Raw genomic sequence first — 14,173 nt, 5'->3', positions numbered from 1 at the left:
TTAGCAAGTTTCAAGTTTTATAAACTGATGAAAATAAAATTGAGCGATTTTCACACATGCATGAAATTCTGTGTTTTTATTCATTAGTCATTATTAATATGCATAGTCAATGGTTACTTAAATAGATGCATCATCAGTCTAACCAAGCAAACAACCAAAGTAAAATGGTTCTCACAATTGTTCTCCTTGTCTGGCAGTGACAACCTGGATGCCGCGGACAGCTGACTTCAAATGCATTTAATTAAGACAGAATATTCAAGGTTACATCAAAATGCAATACTGTATCCATTATGATAAGGAAATTGATTAAATAAATGATTCTGGCAAAGTTGTTAATGAAATGGCTGGCAGCAATGCAACTTATTGAGGCATGTGTCCAGATTCGACCGGTGTTTGATTCAAAGCAGAGTTTTACATCAGAACATCCCCTACACAGCTCTCCTCATGTTGTGTTGTCAGTCTTGAATTGTTTTAAATTATGGTCCATTAATGGAGAGGTGTATATACAGAATCAACATTCAGAGGTTAACCTCTATCCATGGGCTGGGTGCATTATTAATAAAATGTCTTTTGAAAAATTACTCAGTCTTTAAATGTCCACCTCAGCTGCTGAGGTCTCTCTGCCCAAGCTTACCATTAGCAAGCTAAGGCTCCTTGTATGAAAGATATCCTAGCCATTTAGTCTTTGTGTAACCACCTCCCTGTACATGATAGAGATGTATACAAAGAGAAGCAGGATTACAAAGAAATCGTCCATAAATCCCAGCAGTCCAAAAAGTGCCTCAGGGAGGATGTCGAGCGGTGAGGCCAGATAGGTTATTGCACCAACTAGACAGAGAAGAATTCGAATCCTGAACATCCAGAAGAGTCCACCCACAGAAAACATCTCCCTAAAGGCATGACGAAGCAGTGTGGGCACATCTCGTAGCCTGTCTATATACTGAGGATAGAAAATATTATGAGAAATTCTGAATTATTAGGAACTACACAAGTTAGCATGTAATTTTCACATCTTTACATCTTTACTAGCAGTGTTACAGATTATACGGTTTACGAAGAGAAAAAAAATTTAATGCTGCATTAAGTATGCTAAAGGACAATTTAAGTACTGCAGCTTAAATTTGTATCTAGATGTTGTGTACTCACAGATCTTGGCTGGCCTGAAAACCTGCGGTTGTAATCATTAATGTCTCTTAAAATTAGTTGAGGTTCTGCCTCGCCATCTTGGACCTGCTGAGGAGTGGCATGCTCACGAAACAATGGAAAAAGCAAAGTTACCTGTGCAAAGAAAAAGCAAAAAAGAAAAATCAATACATGACAAAATCAATACATGACAACATTTATGTTGTAAAGAAAATGGTATAAGAAAAGAAATAAGAACACAATAATGCTTTACAACTAAGGATGAAAACAGACATTTGGCTTGGACTATGGAGGATTGAGAGCTATCCATCTATCTTGACTTAGATTGTTGCTTGCCTTGTACCTCACTTGTAAGTCACTTAGATAAAAGCCTCTGCTAAATTACTAAATGTAAATGTATATATACATATATAGATATCTCTCTCTCTCTCTCTCTCTCTCTCTCTATCGATAGATAGATATAGATATATAGATAGATCTAGATATATACACACACACACACACATATATACATAGATACACACACTAATTTGAGTGAAAGCAATTGGGTAAAGGAATTGCAGACCTGGTGAGAAACACACATTCTTAATGAAGTGGAATTTATGTTGAATAAATTCAGAATCAGAGCAAAATGTGGCACTAAATGTCGCATGAAAAACTATTGCAATAAAGTGAGCTTAATTTAATACATGTACATCAAACATTTAATATACGTCTCACCATTTGTCTGCAGATTGGGCAATTAATGGCACCCAGCCAAGTGCCATATCTCCAGTAGGCTATAATGCAGGAGCCTGTGCAGGGAAAAAAACACCACTAAGTACAAGTCAAAAAAACTAATTACACATATACTGCTCAAAAGTGCATTCCTTCATTTGAGCTATGAAATTCTATATGGATTCTAATTTCTGAGAGTTATATCTGCTTACATTAAAAAAATAGAAAGAGTAAATAATTCTCTAGGAGTGCCAAGCATTTAAATGTTTTCCTGCATTTAAATATAACATATTATTTAAATCTGTAAATTTACCACAGAAGAGGTGTCCACAGTTGGTTTCCACAGGCAGAACAGCTTGCTGTAAACACACAGGACAGGACATGTCTGTGTAAAATTGCTGCCTGGTCTCTGCCTGAGGATTTTCATCCTGTCAAAATGAAATCAAAGACATGAAACACATATAAATGTTTTAATATATGAGTATTCATTATTTTCCTATCCATCCCAGAAAAGTGCAAAAGTAATTTGCACTACCAAAAAAGTAATAATTGGATAATTTTTGTTACGTTTTTATATGGGAAGTATGTTAAGATTAATAGTCCTTTTTCAACATCCTGTGGTCTTTTGGCAATATACAGTAAATATTTCCTACTCTTTGCTTACTATTTTCTGGGTGAACTATTCGTCAGGCTAAATACTCAAACATTTTAATACACCATCAACATGCACTGATAAATAGGTTAAAGCTTTCTTATGAAAAAAAAATTACTGTATGTTCCCCTGGTGTTGAAAAGAACGATCTTCCACAGAATCTGCTGTCTACATTTGTTGGAATTTAAAGGGTTTGCATACCTGCTCTGTTTGAAGTTGTTGTCGAACTGCACGGACGTGTTCCTGATTCTCAGGATGAATGTTCTGCTGCTCTTGTCTGCAAATGTCATAATGCAGACAAATGAAACCAGGGTTCCTCAGATTACAAATGTAAGTCCATTTGTCTGAATAAGAAAAACTTTGTGACTCCAGTTTGAATCTGCTCTTACCTGCAGAGCAGAGTGAGGAGGCCTGCAAGAAAGGCAACAGTGAGGACCACAACAAGTAAGACCTGGTTGCTGACACCTTCGATTAGGGTGTCCTCATCTTTGACCAGGTAGTCCAAGTCCCCACATTGACTGTCATCCATCACCCACAATCATTGCCTATGTCACTGGAAAATAAAGTAACAAAAAGAAGTTAGCGTGTCATCAATAACTTAAAGAAATACATCAGGCTGCCTACATTAACAAAATACAGAATTGTTACTATTTTGTGATGAGTAAATAACAGCATATATAGGAATCACTGGTATTTCAGGTTCAAGACTTCTTATTAGCATACCTAGCATCAATAAACTAGCTAACACTGCTGGACATGTTAATCACATTTCCAACAATTCTTGTCGGTTAGTTTAGTACTAGCGTTATTTATCAATATAACATAATACCCACAGAGTGCTTGTTTTATTGTTGCTTCCTATATTGACAGTTTTAGCAGATAGACGCCCATTAGGCTTGTTTACAATTAGGTCTGTGCTTTGCACGTTGCTAGCTAAGTTTAGCGTTAGCGTAGACTAGCCTGCACATGCTAAGCTAGTGAACAGTAATTCATTTATGGATAATAGTCACTGCCGATGTTAATAAGCTACACTGGCGGCTCCTCCGTCTCTGGGCAGTAGCTTCACTTACAAGCATTAAAAGCGATTAGTATTCGAAGACCGAGCTCAGCCGGACCATTAAGCCGTCTGTCGTTAATAATAAACACGACTGCCTCTTCAGTTACCTGGTCAGCCACGGACGTCTTGACTCTGGCTATTGCACTAAGCAGCCAAAGAGTCACAAGTATGACACAAGAGCCCAATCGAGATAATGCAAAGCCACCAATTACAATGCAATGCAGAGGAATGAAACACGGCGAATGAGCTCACCTACCCCCAGGAAGTCCACTTTGCTCCAAAATCCCGACTTGTCAACTCCATTTACGCTCCCATGACATTGCCCTTCCAGGATTAGCAGATATTGTTGACTCAGTTATATTGCCACAACAAGAGGGACACGTTCCTGTTTTTTATAAGTTTTCCATTCTATTTCACTATGTTACTTCCTCCTCTTCAGCTTGTGGTCTTCTTCAGTGTTTGCTCGGCTGAGGCAAACCTATTTAAACGTTGCTTTACTGCCTCCCAGTTGGTCTCCTTCTCCGAGGATAGTTGAAGCGTCCCCACCGCCTTCTAGTGGCAGTTCTCAAAAACTAAAGCTGTAAAAGACACGGAGTTAGAGATCGATGGTTATTTCCTACACAAGAAATAACTTTAAATATATAACATTTAATTCTCAGGACTGTACTCTTAGCCACAGGTGAGCATTTTGGTCCTCAGAAGAGCTTGAATAACAGGCCATTCTTCACAGTGCCTCGATTCCCTATTTTCTTTTTCCTTTAAATTGACAGTGCAGCCCCAGTTCCTACATCTAAACAAAACTGTGAAGATTCAATTAATTATCAGGATTTTAGTTTTCACTGCAACGAAGATATCGAATCGATCAAAGCAGTTGCTGGTTCACTCTTCTCGGGACATCTTTCAATTGCACAGTACGATCAATAGGTGACAGTAGCGGAGCGTTTAATGCGTGTGGATGATTCAATGAGCGTGAAAGAAGTAGAACTGGGACACCGTTAATATACAGCTAGCTACAGCTAGCGAACGGAGGCATTTCATTTTACCATAACATATTGTCCCTGAGGCAAAATGCCTCGTTATGCCCAGCTAGTGATGGGTCCGGCGGGTAGCGGTAAGGTATGTTATCAGTCACTCGGTAAGACACATTGAAATATATTTAGCTGTTCGGCTTAGGTTAAAGCGTAAAGCTAAGGCATGAGGCTGTCTTCTGAGTGTCTCTGCATATACCAAATATGTATTCACTGTTCGGCATGTGTTTTTCATTTCAGAGTACCTACTGCTCCACCATGATCCAGCATTCCGAAACCATAAACCGCTCAGTTCAGGTAGTCAACCTGGACCCAGCGGCTGAGCACTTTGACTACCCTGTCATGGCAGGTGAATACATCGCGTTTTTACTTCACCAACGGATTATAACACTAAATTACTAAGGCTATCCAGATCCCAGCCCTGTATAGCTCAGATCATAAGGTCTACACAAGTAGACTAAGTACATTCCAAGACTTTGTGTTTTGAAATTGGGCTTAGATACTTGTTGGATGGATGGATTGGATGGAAGGTTGAGGCTGGCGTATATTGTTATGTAGTGTTGTTTGTTGATGTTATGTAGTGTTGTTTGTTGATGTTTAACACTACCTTATGAGCATGAGTCTGTGACTCATGAATGAAGTACTATTATATGTTATTTGACGTTATACTTTGTATACTATTACAATGACATTCTCATTGTTATTGTGTTTTCAGATATTCGTGAGCTCATCCAGGTTGATGATGTGATGGAGGACGATTCATTGAGGTTTGGCCCTAATGGAGGCCTGGTCTTCTGCATGGAGTACTTCGCTAACAACTTTGACTGGCTGGAGGAAAGTCTGGGTCATGTGGAAGACGACTACATATTGTTTGATTGCCCAGGTAAATGGCCTAGTAGATGCATATTAAAGCCAGTGCAAGGCTGAGGATTTATCCTTTCCTCTTTGTAAAGAAGTGTTCAAGGGGCGAGTTTTAATGGGTGCTGACATGGGACATTGTTAACAGACATTATGTTGCACTTTTAACAAATAGCTTCTGTTCACAGGTCAGATTGAACTTTATACACATCTCCCTGTAATGAGGCAGCTTGTAGAGCAGCTCCAGCAGTGGGAGTTTCGGGTATGTGGGGTCTTCCTGGTAGACTCGCAGTTCATGGTGGAGTCTTTTAAGGTAAGTTACTTCATCTGTTGAGTTAATTCTTCTAAACCTCCCACCTCCACTCCAAAAAATAAACTTTATTGCAGAACAGCATTGTACTTAAGGTAGTAATGACAGTAAAGCTGAAGTCCCACATCTTCTCTGTTTTTAACTGCAGTTCATCTCAGGAGTCATGGCTGCCCTAAGTGCTATGGTGTCATTAGAAATTCCTCAAGTAAACATCATGACAAAAATGGACCTGCTCAGTCCCAAGGCCAAGAAGGAAATTGAAAAGTATGTTTCATATAAGTGCAGCAAAAATTTTTTTACTTGTGTTCAGTTCACATAAATTCTGCAGCAATGATTCCCTTTAATGTTAGCACCATAACCCAAGTAAGAAAGTGACATTAATTATATTTGGGAACTAGATACCTGGACCCAGACATGTACTCAATGATGGAAGATAACTCTATCGGAAGCACAAAGTTCAGGAAGTTGACCAAAGCCATCTGTGGTCTTGTAAGTGAAGTCCTTAATTTGGTAATTAAAAAAATTAAGAATAAAATTTGAAATTAAGTCCTAAGTCTGTGTCCAGATTGATGACTACAGCATGGTGAGATTCCTGCCTTTTGACCGCACAGATGAGGAAGGCATTAACATAGTTCTGCAACACATTGACTTCTCAATACAGTATGGAGAGGACTTGGAGTTCAAGGAGCCAAAGGTAAAGAAATAATAAAGAAAAACTACATGAGAACATATAATTTAACAATATGGTGGTGTGAATAAATTAAATTGCCTTCCAGCGTATTTTCTTTCAAAGTATTTATATTGTTTTTTTTTCCCTTTTGTATTCCTTTTCTACAGGAGGTTGATGAAGAACCCTCTAACCTAAATTATGATGAGATTTTTCAAGACAAAGTGGACACCTGAAGAGTCAATGTAGGGACAAAAAAAAAAATAAATATTGGAAACTGTCATGTCCAAGTGAGCAATGGCCTGAGACTGCAAGGACACTGAGAAAGTGATGTGTGGAGGAAAAACAAACTGGCTCTTATAAATATCCTGTAGACTATGTGTTGTTGATGACTCAGGAAATGTGCGATTTCAACCCATTTATGTTTAATTAATTTAGGACAGTGTTAACTTTTCAGAGTCGTTAGTATGTTTTAATAAATGCTATATATTTTTTCGTAATAAAACCTTTCACAACATACATGTTATGTAAATTCAAGGCAACAAAATTTCCCCATGGGATCAATAAAGTTGTTTGAATCTTGAATGTGTGAACTGTCAAGAAACTGTTGCGATAGCGCCCTCATTCGGGCGAAGTTTCACATGACAGGTAGCTACTTCCTGGAAATCTGAAGGGTGGGACAAGCGGAAGCAACGTTCAGCCTGTTGGTATTTTTCTCTGGCTGAGCAGTTGGACTGATATTTATCACTCAACATGCCGGTAAGTAAATACTACATATCGACAGGCATATGTTTTATTGTGCACATTAAAGCTAAAACTACACAGACATTCAGTCTCTGCTAGAGATACAATAGCCTACGAGTTATCGCTAGCTGTAGTGACGGTTTTCGTTAGCATATGTAGCTAGCTACATTAGCACAATGTAGCACAAAAACATAATCAAAATGTAGCTTTAGCAAAGTTTTACATAACATTGTTGGAAATAAATGAACCGCTTTTGCTCAAGTGCACACCTTTTAGTTTGGCAGCAGCATAAGTGTCATTACAGACGTGTCGATAGCGGAGATGCACAATTACTAATGCTAGCTGAAGCATCTGAAAGAAGTTCACGCTACCTAGTTGTAAAAGAGACAAATATGTGAAGAAACACCTTTTGTTTTTACTTGTTTTCAGGCGTATCATTCAAACCTGATGATCCCCGAAACCAGATTGGTGGGCAATATGGCTTTGCTCCCTCTCAAAACCCAGTTCAAAGGGCCAGCCAGAGGAGACGGTAAGGCTGGATGGTTATTTTATTGCCCCCCAAAAGTGGAGCCAAGTCACCTTTACACAATACATAGGTTACTTTAAGCTTTGCCCATTTACTTGGTAGCATCAGCTTTGTTTAGGGTTGATACTTTATGACACTGCCAGTTCCTTATACTTGTATCAGCTTCACTTCCATATATGGCCAGAGGAGCGTTTCCTCACGTTTGACTTCGTTATTTATATATTTATTTTTTTAGAAAGCTTAAAAGTGCATGTTTTGGATTACTGCTGTAGATAATTTAGGATGTAATAATCTACACAACAGACGATTAGATCCAGTATTAGTACAGTACAGGGTTTTGCCGAGAAAAAAAAAAACGTTTGACAACACTTGGTAAAGTATGGAATTAATTATACTCAATGGGTTAAAATTTAGATCCTTATATAACACTCTTTAATTTTGGAAATAATTGCAGGCATAGATTCCGACATCATTGATGAGGCCATCTACTACTTCAAGGCTAATGTTTTCTTTAAGAACTATGAAATCAAGGTAAGAAATTCACCATCACCTGTATTAATAGCCTGCATTTATCCCATATTTAAGATGAGGCATATTTGTAAGCAGAACCCTCAAGCATCTTAGAACAATGCTGTCTCTAGAAAGATTTGATAGAACCAAATCTAACATCACAAAGTGTGTGCTTTTTATTTTTACCATTAAAATATTTGGGTGAGGGACATGTATGTACCTTCCTGTATTTCTTTCTCTTCCCTATCTCTCTCTCTCTCTGCTGTGAAGTCGCTGTGCACTTTTCTTCTACATGCCCCAGCTTGCTTGTTGCAGTTCCTCTAAGTGAGCCGTAGTTGCGGAGGATTAAAACTATGCAATCTTTCACTGTTAAAAGCTGGCTAGAGGTCTACTAATGACAAAAAAATGTATTCATTTGGCACAACCAGAATGTCCTTTTTCCAATGTAATTACAAACCTTTATGACAGTTTTGCATGTGTGTTTTCTTCAGAATGAGGCAGACAGGACTCTCATCTATGTCACACTCTACATTTCTGAATGCCTAAAGAGGTTACAGAAGGTAAATTGCATATGTTAATGTGTAGAACTTGCATTGATCTCTATTTTGTAAATGTAAATTGCACTTTCTTACATACAAGGAGGAGTAATTAGCAGCTTGAATTTATTTTTTACATATATGTTTACAGTGCAGCTCCAGGAGCCAGGGAGAGAAAGAGATGTACACCTTAGGCATCACAAACTTTCCCATCCCAGGAGAACCCGGTTTCCCGCTCAATGCTATGTACCTTAAACCTGCAAACAAGCAGGAAGAAGGTAAGAAATAGCACAATCAACAAGATTTAATACCTGCTGAGGTTTACCTAGTTAACAACCAAAAAAAAGCAGTGTCTTATTCTGTTGATTATTAAAAGTGAATCACTGAGACCCATTAATGCTGATTCATTACCCTGAAGTCTGAATTAGTGCCAGTTTCCCTGTACCCTTCTTGTATTTCAGCTAATTTGCAGCCTGAAATAATAGCCAAAAATATCAATGCTGACCAGGGCTCCATCAGTTTCAAAGATGTAAGGGTGGAAGCGCTGTCTCATGCTTGTGGCTAGACTATCAATAAGAAAATGAGAAATGATATAGCTGTTGCAAGAAAATCTTCTTCCCTTGTCACTCCACCAGTCATAACAAAATCAATAAAAATAATGAATACTGATAATTTCCTGTGCTCTATTTTTATTGTCTTAAATATGCTTATTAATTTTAAAATGTGGGAGGTTAACATTTTAAGCCAGTTTTAATTTTGCAGTAAAGGATCTTATGCTATGGTGTCACCTTTCTCTTAAGTGTAAAACTGTGGCTGTTTCAATGTTGGCTATTCAATCTTCTCCAGAGACTATGAGGGCATACCTCCAGCAGATCCGCCAGGAGACTGGTTTAAGGCTATGTGACCGCGTGTTTGATCCCCAAACAGACAAACCCAGTAAGGTGAGTCCATCATCTCTAAAGTAACACCAATACAGCTTTTTGCCAGTTTGGATCTGGGTTTTAAACATGGCAGGTAAAGTGCACACGTCTCACAATCTTGGCCCAAATTGCCTGGGATAAAGTAAGGATGGTCAGGCTTAATGTAGTCTGTTATTTAAATAGTAATTACTATATTACCTACATGTTATGTGGTTTAAGTTGTAATAGAAAATGATTATTTACTTGAAAAGAGGAAATAAAGTGACAAATGTAACTTATAGCAGCTTCAATAGTTGTATGTGGGTTACTGCCCATGAGTGTTCCAGTAGTTTCAAGTATTATATCTGCAATAAAAAACTTGACTTATGACTAGTGTGCCTCTGGTTGCTTTTTAAATTATTGCCATAGGTACTTTAAATGCAGCAGATTATTGTCTTAACAGAAGTTTGTTTCTTTCAGTGGTGGGTGTGCTTTGTCAAGAAGCAGTTCATGAACAAAAGTCTATCTGCTCCAGGACAGTGAATAACTCAGGAACCACGGTTTCTATTCAACACCTTCAGGATGAACCGGGTGTTTTGGGGGGGTGGGTTTACTTTTGTGTTCCTAAAAGATGATTTTATATCGAGTTCAAGGAATATGTCTTTGGTTATCATGATGTTGATATTATTGAGCTGGTGCTTAAAACAATAAAGCGACGGTCGAGCTCAGAAAGTAATGTGTCACTGCATTTTGTTCTAATTAACGTATTTGTTGTGTGTTATCTAACAGTAGCACTGAATGAAGTTGAATCTGAAAAACTAAATAGATCAGTGAGTGTAGACAAAAGTGGTAGAGATGTAAAAACATTCAAATCAACAATGTACACACCACCTTTATTACTGTTGTCCACAATCTAACATTGGATCTCAAAAGCAAGTATTGCTGCATCTGTTACTCATCACTCTCCTTTCTAGGCATGAACTTGTCATCACTACTTTTCAGCCACATTGAGTCACTTGATAAGCAGAATGTTTAGTAGGTGGTATCTGAAGTGCTGTTGTACTACCTCTAAAGAAATGTGGATGTCTTGTTTGTACATGTACAATGGATGTAGTTTATATTTACATATCTAAAAATGCAGCATGTTCATTACAAAAACACATTGGGGTTGTCTCCTAGTTCACATGTGTTTTGCTGCATTAAAAGAAAGCATTCAGGTGCAATCTGTACTGAAAAAAGGTTTCTTTTCTTGGCAGTTGAATTTAAGGCAGTTCTGGTTGGTACGTTCTACCATCAGTGGAGGAAAGAGGCAGTTTCTCTGCAGAACAATTTGAATGTGCAGGAAAGAAAAGCCAGTGTCTGCAGCTCAATCTCTTTAATAGCTAAATACTCCAAAATTGCATAATCAATTAAACAATAGACTGGATGGCTCAGTGTAGCAGGTTGACAATAAAAATAAAGGCCTCCAAAAGAGACGATATGCATCATAAAGCTTCACTATAAATAAATAGGTACTATAGGAAAACTAAATTTAGAAAATGGTGCACAAATCAGAAAGGGATATAGAAATCTGATAAGTGTTTAATATTTTACAAAAAAATGATAACCTGTATATTTTATCGTCCTTTGAATTAAATGCTGATGGTTCACCAAAGTGTCTTTTGTAACTGAGTGAACTCCTGATAGCAGTAATGAGCTTTCATTCAACAGTATTCATAAACATTAGCAACTCTCAAACCACAAGAAAAAATTAATTGAGAAATATGTTGTCAAAATTGCACATCCAATAGAACTAAAAGATTAATGGGATTAGAAATATTTTTCCTGGGAGCATTTTACTTCTTTGGGTGACTATTTGATGTTTATAAGCATCTGTCCCATAGTCTTAGAAGTGACTCTGTAACCAGCTGTCAATTTGCCTCTGCAGTTTCAACCTAGAACAAAATTCCAAAACATCACTTCAGTTTTTAAGTTATTAAAACTGCAAAAAAATGACTTATATTGTTTAACAGGGAAATGCACTGCCTCAATGAAGAGCAACAGTAACTTGAGATACATATCCATAATGAATGAATTCTGACAAGTGGTTGTACTTACTATCTTCAAGGGTGGACTGAGGTCTTAATCAAATGCCATTTCTTGACTCCTCCGCACACAGCGTGCCACCTTTTTCTTAAACACTCCTGTGGGATCTTCCCTCCACTCTTTCTATAGGGTAGAACATATGCAATGTCATTGCTCTCATTTATTCTGGTGGTTTGTTTCTTCTTACTTTTTGACCAATCAAGTTCCACAGCTAAGTAATAAATGTTTACTTAATTTTTAATGGGAAATAAGCCATTCAACCCAGACTCAGTTTGGCTTTGACAGGCTGCGATTTGCCCTCCAAGGGACACATCACTTTGCCCAGTGTTTTGTTTTTCTTTTCGACAAGCAAGTCTGTATCGACTTTTCAACCCATTCGAAATGTTTAAAGACTTAAATACTTATTTTAAAAAAAATCACACACTGGCAAAGTAACACCAACTTGACAGAAAGTACTTACAGCTGCATCTACATTCGCAGGAGAGTCACCATTGGGGTCTGCTAACATGGATATAACACTGATCATGATAGTCTCCACTGTATGGATTGGCAGCCAGCGTTCCTCAGGTTTCTCATAGCCATATTTGTCCTCGCCAGGTTCATGCAGAATAGAGATGCAGACATCGCCATTTTTTGCCACTAAGAGAAAACAGGTATATGCAAAGATAAGTGACTAGTGGGAAAACTTCATACACTTTATGAAGCAGCCAGGTAAGAGAATTGGCAGCAGTTTTATTTTATGAAAACACCAGCATTGGAATTTGTGACCACAGATTAGTTTGTCCTTACACAATTTATCCTCAAAGAAGTAATTTAAAGATGCTTATCAGTAAAACAAAACATTAAACATTTTAATGTCATATAAACTATTATAGCAATTTCTGTAGCTGTTTAATATATACATACATACATATATATATATATATATATATATATATATATATATATATGAGCTCTCAATTCATTCCCATTACCATTTGGGTGCCAGATTTCTGTGACGAACTTCATCTTCGGAGGCCTCAGTGGATAGTCATGGGGGAAAGTTAAGGTGGCTTTGAAGAAACCTCCTTCACTAAAATTAGAGTATGATGTCAAGTTATACACTGGAGATTTGCCTGATTATGCAACTCAAGTACAAATTAATGTAAATAAAATTATTAGTACATTGACTCACAACAATGTATCTTGAGGCCCAATGACGACCACCTCCCACTGATAGATATCATCATCATCGACAAGGCCCGCGGAAAAACCTTCCACTGGGTTCTTGTTGAGCTCTGAAATATAAGATGGAATTAGTGTGATCTTTAACTCTTTCACGAAGAGTTAACACGTTCTTATTGTTTTACTTAGCGTTATACTTTGAGAGCATACTGGCAACAAATTGTTAGTGATAACACAAGTACGTCAGGAACACCGAGGTAAAACAACAACACCCTCTGGCCTGCGTGACGATTTTGAAAGATCTCGAGTGGTTATTGAGCAACGGCTAGCTTTACTCCCCTGTTAGCTACCAGCGGTCTGCTGCGCTGACACACGTGAGTTCCACTTTGTTGTCATTGTTAAGGTTACACCACGGACGCCACACAGCACAACGCAGCCACTGTCATGTGTTTGACAGAGAACCTACCGCACAATAAATGATCGCTGACAGTAAAATAAGCTAGGTTAACTTAGTTAACGTCCTAAGTTTAGGAGCGACAGTTGGCTAACTTACCTGCTAACTGTTTGCGTAGTAACAACGAAGACTGTTCCGTCATTTTATAGTTATCGGTTCAACTCTGTTAATTATTAGAATTACTGGCAACTGATTGTCAACACGATTACATAGCATATCAGGCCAAGAGATTAAAATGTTCCATCCACGTTTTCCTCTCTGTCACTGTGTCTGACAACAACAGCAGATACACGACTGAGGGATAGACTGCGACCGGGGGGGAAGGAGTTTGGCCGCTGTTAAACCTTTCAGGCAATAGTTACTTCCTATCTGTGTCTGTCTGTACGTGGGATAGTAAGGGCCTCCGGGTTAATGAAGAATTAGATCAACATTAGAGACATGGCTACGATATCGTCCTGTTTTTTTCTTTTCGAAATAACTATAATTTATAGTTTACACAGCCAGAGCAGGGCTGCCTGTGAGTTGTAATCCAGGGCAAACATTTCCCTCGCCTTGTTTTCTTCTTCGCTGGTGTTTGGTGCAGACTACATTCCCCATGAGTGCACTACAGCCGCTAGCAGTTAATAATCGGCACTGCACATTAATGTACCTAATGTGGAATGGAGAAAATTCCCTACAAAAAATGTGTCCACGTATTTTCGGGGTTGGGAATTAAAGAAATATTTTCCCCAGAATTATGTGGATGATCCTGAACTACGGCCCTACTATCTGAGTCTTTAAATGGCAGGTAATGTCCTCTTGTATTTTTTCTGAGACTTTTGAA

General features: G+C 38.1%; 4 protein-coding genes across 8 annotated transcripts; 2 read left to right on the top strand and 2 right to left on the bottom strand.

Moving 5' to 3' along the window:
- Positions 1-61: 61 nt before the first annotated feature.
- rnf170 (ring finger protein 170) lies at positions 62-4,396 on the bottom strand. Of its 5 annotated transcripts, none has more exons than XM_067484003.1 (8): positions 4,237-4,396; positions 3,822-4,147; positions 2,902-3,065; positions 2,714-2,789; positions 2,174-2,288; positions 1,864-1,937; positions 1,147-1,278; positions 62-940 (listed from the first exon to the last, which is right to left on the bottom strand). In XM_067484003.1, the coding sequence occupies exons 3-8, from the start codon at positions 3,039-3,041 to the stop codon at positions 671-673; spliced, it is 807 nt and encodes a 268-aa protein (XP_067340104.1). In that variant the 5' UTR covers positions 3,042-3,065; positions 3,822-4,147; positions 4,237-4,396; the 3' UTR covers positions 62-670. The 5 variants fall into 5 exon arrangements, with proteins under 5 accessions (XP_067340104.1, XP_067340102.1, XP_067340103.1 ...); XM_067484001.1 differs by having other exon boundaries at positions 3,826-4,147; XM_067484002.1 differs by lacking the exon at positions 4,237-4,396 and having other exon boundaries at positions 3,826-4,197.
- Positions 4,397-4,523: 127 nt separating this feature from the next.
- gpn3 (GPN-loop GTPase 3) lies at positions 4,524-7,017 on the top strand. The gene is made up of 8 exons (XM_067484000.1): positions 4,524-4,685; positions 4,838-4,946; positions 5,313-5,480; positions 5,644-5,768; positions 5,914-6,029; positions 6,164-6,254; positions 6,331-6,459; positions 6,603-7,017. The coding sequence occupies exons 1-8, from the start codon at positions 4,638-4,640 to the stop codon at positions 6,666-6,668; spliced, it is 852 nt and encodes a 283-aa protein (XP_067340101.1). The 5' UTR covers positions 4,524-4,637; the 3' UTR covers positions 6,669-7,017.
- A 35-nt stretch (positions 7,018-7,052) lies between these two features.
- arpc3 (actin related protein 2/3 complex, subunit 3) lies at positions 7,053-10,379 on the top strand. Its single transcript, XM_067484006.1, has 7 exons — positions 7,053-7,191; positions 7,606-7,705; positions 8,157-8,233; positions 8,704-8,772; positions 8,900-9,026; positions 9,595-9,689; positions 10,128-10,379. The coding sequence occupies exons 1-7, from the start codon at positions 7,186-7,188 to the stop codon at positions 10,188-10,190; spliced, it is 537 nt and encodes a 178-aa protein (XP_067340107.1). The 5' UTR covers positions 7,053-7,185; the 3' UTR covers positions 10,191-10,379.
- A 142-nt stretch (positions 10,380-10,521) lies between these two features.
- On the bottom strand, positions 10,522-13,668 carry LOC137103548 (ubiquitin-conjugating enzyme E2 G1-like). Its single transcript, XM_067484007.1, has 6 exons — positions 13,450-13,668; positions 12,907-13,009; positions 12,707-12,804; positions 12,193-12,371; positions 11,745-11,855; positions 10,522-11,581 (listed from the first exon to the last, which is right to left on the bottom strand). The coding sequence occupies exons 1-5, from the start codon at positions 13,490-13,492 to the stop codon at positions 11,769-11,771; spliced, it is 510 nt and encodes a 169-aa protein (XP_067340108.1). The 5' UTR covers positions 13,493-13,668; the 3' UTR covers positions 10,522-11,581; positions 11,745-11,768.
- Between the last annotated feature and the right edge of the window lie 505 nt (positions 13,669-14,173).

Source organism: Channa argus, chromosome 18 (genome assembly GCF_033026475.1).
Source record: "Channa argus isolate prfri chromosome 18, Channa argus male v1.0, whole genome shotgun sequence".
NCBI lineage: Eukaryota > Metazoa > Chordata > Actinopteri > Anabantiformes > Channidae > Channa > Channa argus.
This window is presented reverse-complemented; position numbering and strand designations above follow the sequence as displayed.

What these genes read in the sequence shown, in the direction of transcription:
- rnf170 (XM_067484003.1), bottom strand. Translation starts at nt 3,041, where the DNA reads ATGGATGACAGTCAATGTGGGGACTTGGACTACCTGGTCAAAGATGAG. An exon ending in CTCCTCACTCTGCTCTGCAG is followed by an intron (nt 2,790 to 2,901) that starts GTAAGAGCAGAT and finishes TGACATTTGCAG; the next exon opens with ACAAGAGCAGCAGAACATTC. An exon ending in GCCCAATCTGCAGACAAATG is followed by an intron (nt 1,279 to 1,863) that starts GTGAGACGTATA and finishes TTCTTTGCACAG; the next exon opens with GTAACTTTGCTTTTTCCATT.
- gpn3 (XM_067484000.1), top strand. Translation starts at nt 4,638, where the DNA reads ATGCCTCGTTATGCCCAGCTAGTGATGGGTCCGGCGGGTAGCGGTAAG. An exon ending in GTCCGGCGGGTAGCGGTAAG is followed by an intron (nt 4,686 to 4,837) that starts GTATGTTATCAG and finishes TTTTCATTTCAG; the next exon opens with AGTACCTACTGCTCCACCAT. An exon ending in TCATGGTGGAGTCTTTTAAG is followed by an intron (nt 5,769 to 5,913) that starts GTAAGTTACTTC and finishes TTTTAACTGCAG; the next exon opens with TTCATCTCAGGAGTCATGGC.
- arpc3 (XM_067484006.1), top strand. An exon ending in GCCTAAAGAGGTTACAGAAG is followed by an intron (nt 8,773 to 8,899) that starts GTAAATTGCATA and finishes ATATGTTTACAG; the next exon opens with TGCAGCTCCAGGAGCCAGGG. An exon ending in TGCAAACAAGCAGGAAGAAG is followed by an intron (nt 9,027 to 9,594) that starts GTAAGAAATAGC and finishes AATCTTCTCCAG; the next exon opens with AGACTATGAGGGCATACCTC.
- LOC137103548 (XM_067484007.1), bottom strand. Translation starts at nt 13,492, where the DNA reads ATGACGGAACAGTCTTCGTTGTTACTACGCAAACAGTTAGCAG. An exon ending in GGGCCTCAAGATACATTGTT is followed by an intron (nt 12,805 to 12,906) that starts GTGAGTCAATGT and finishes CTCTAATTTTAG; the next exon opens with TGAAGGAGGTTTCTTCAAAG. An exon ending in AGAAATCTGGCACCCAAATG is followed by an intron (nt 12,372 to 12,706) that starts GTAATGGGAATG and finishes GTTTTCTCTTAG; the next exon opens with TGGCAAAAAATGGCGATGTC.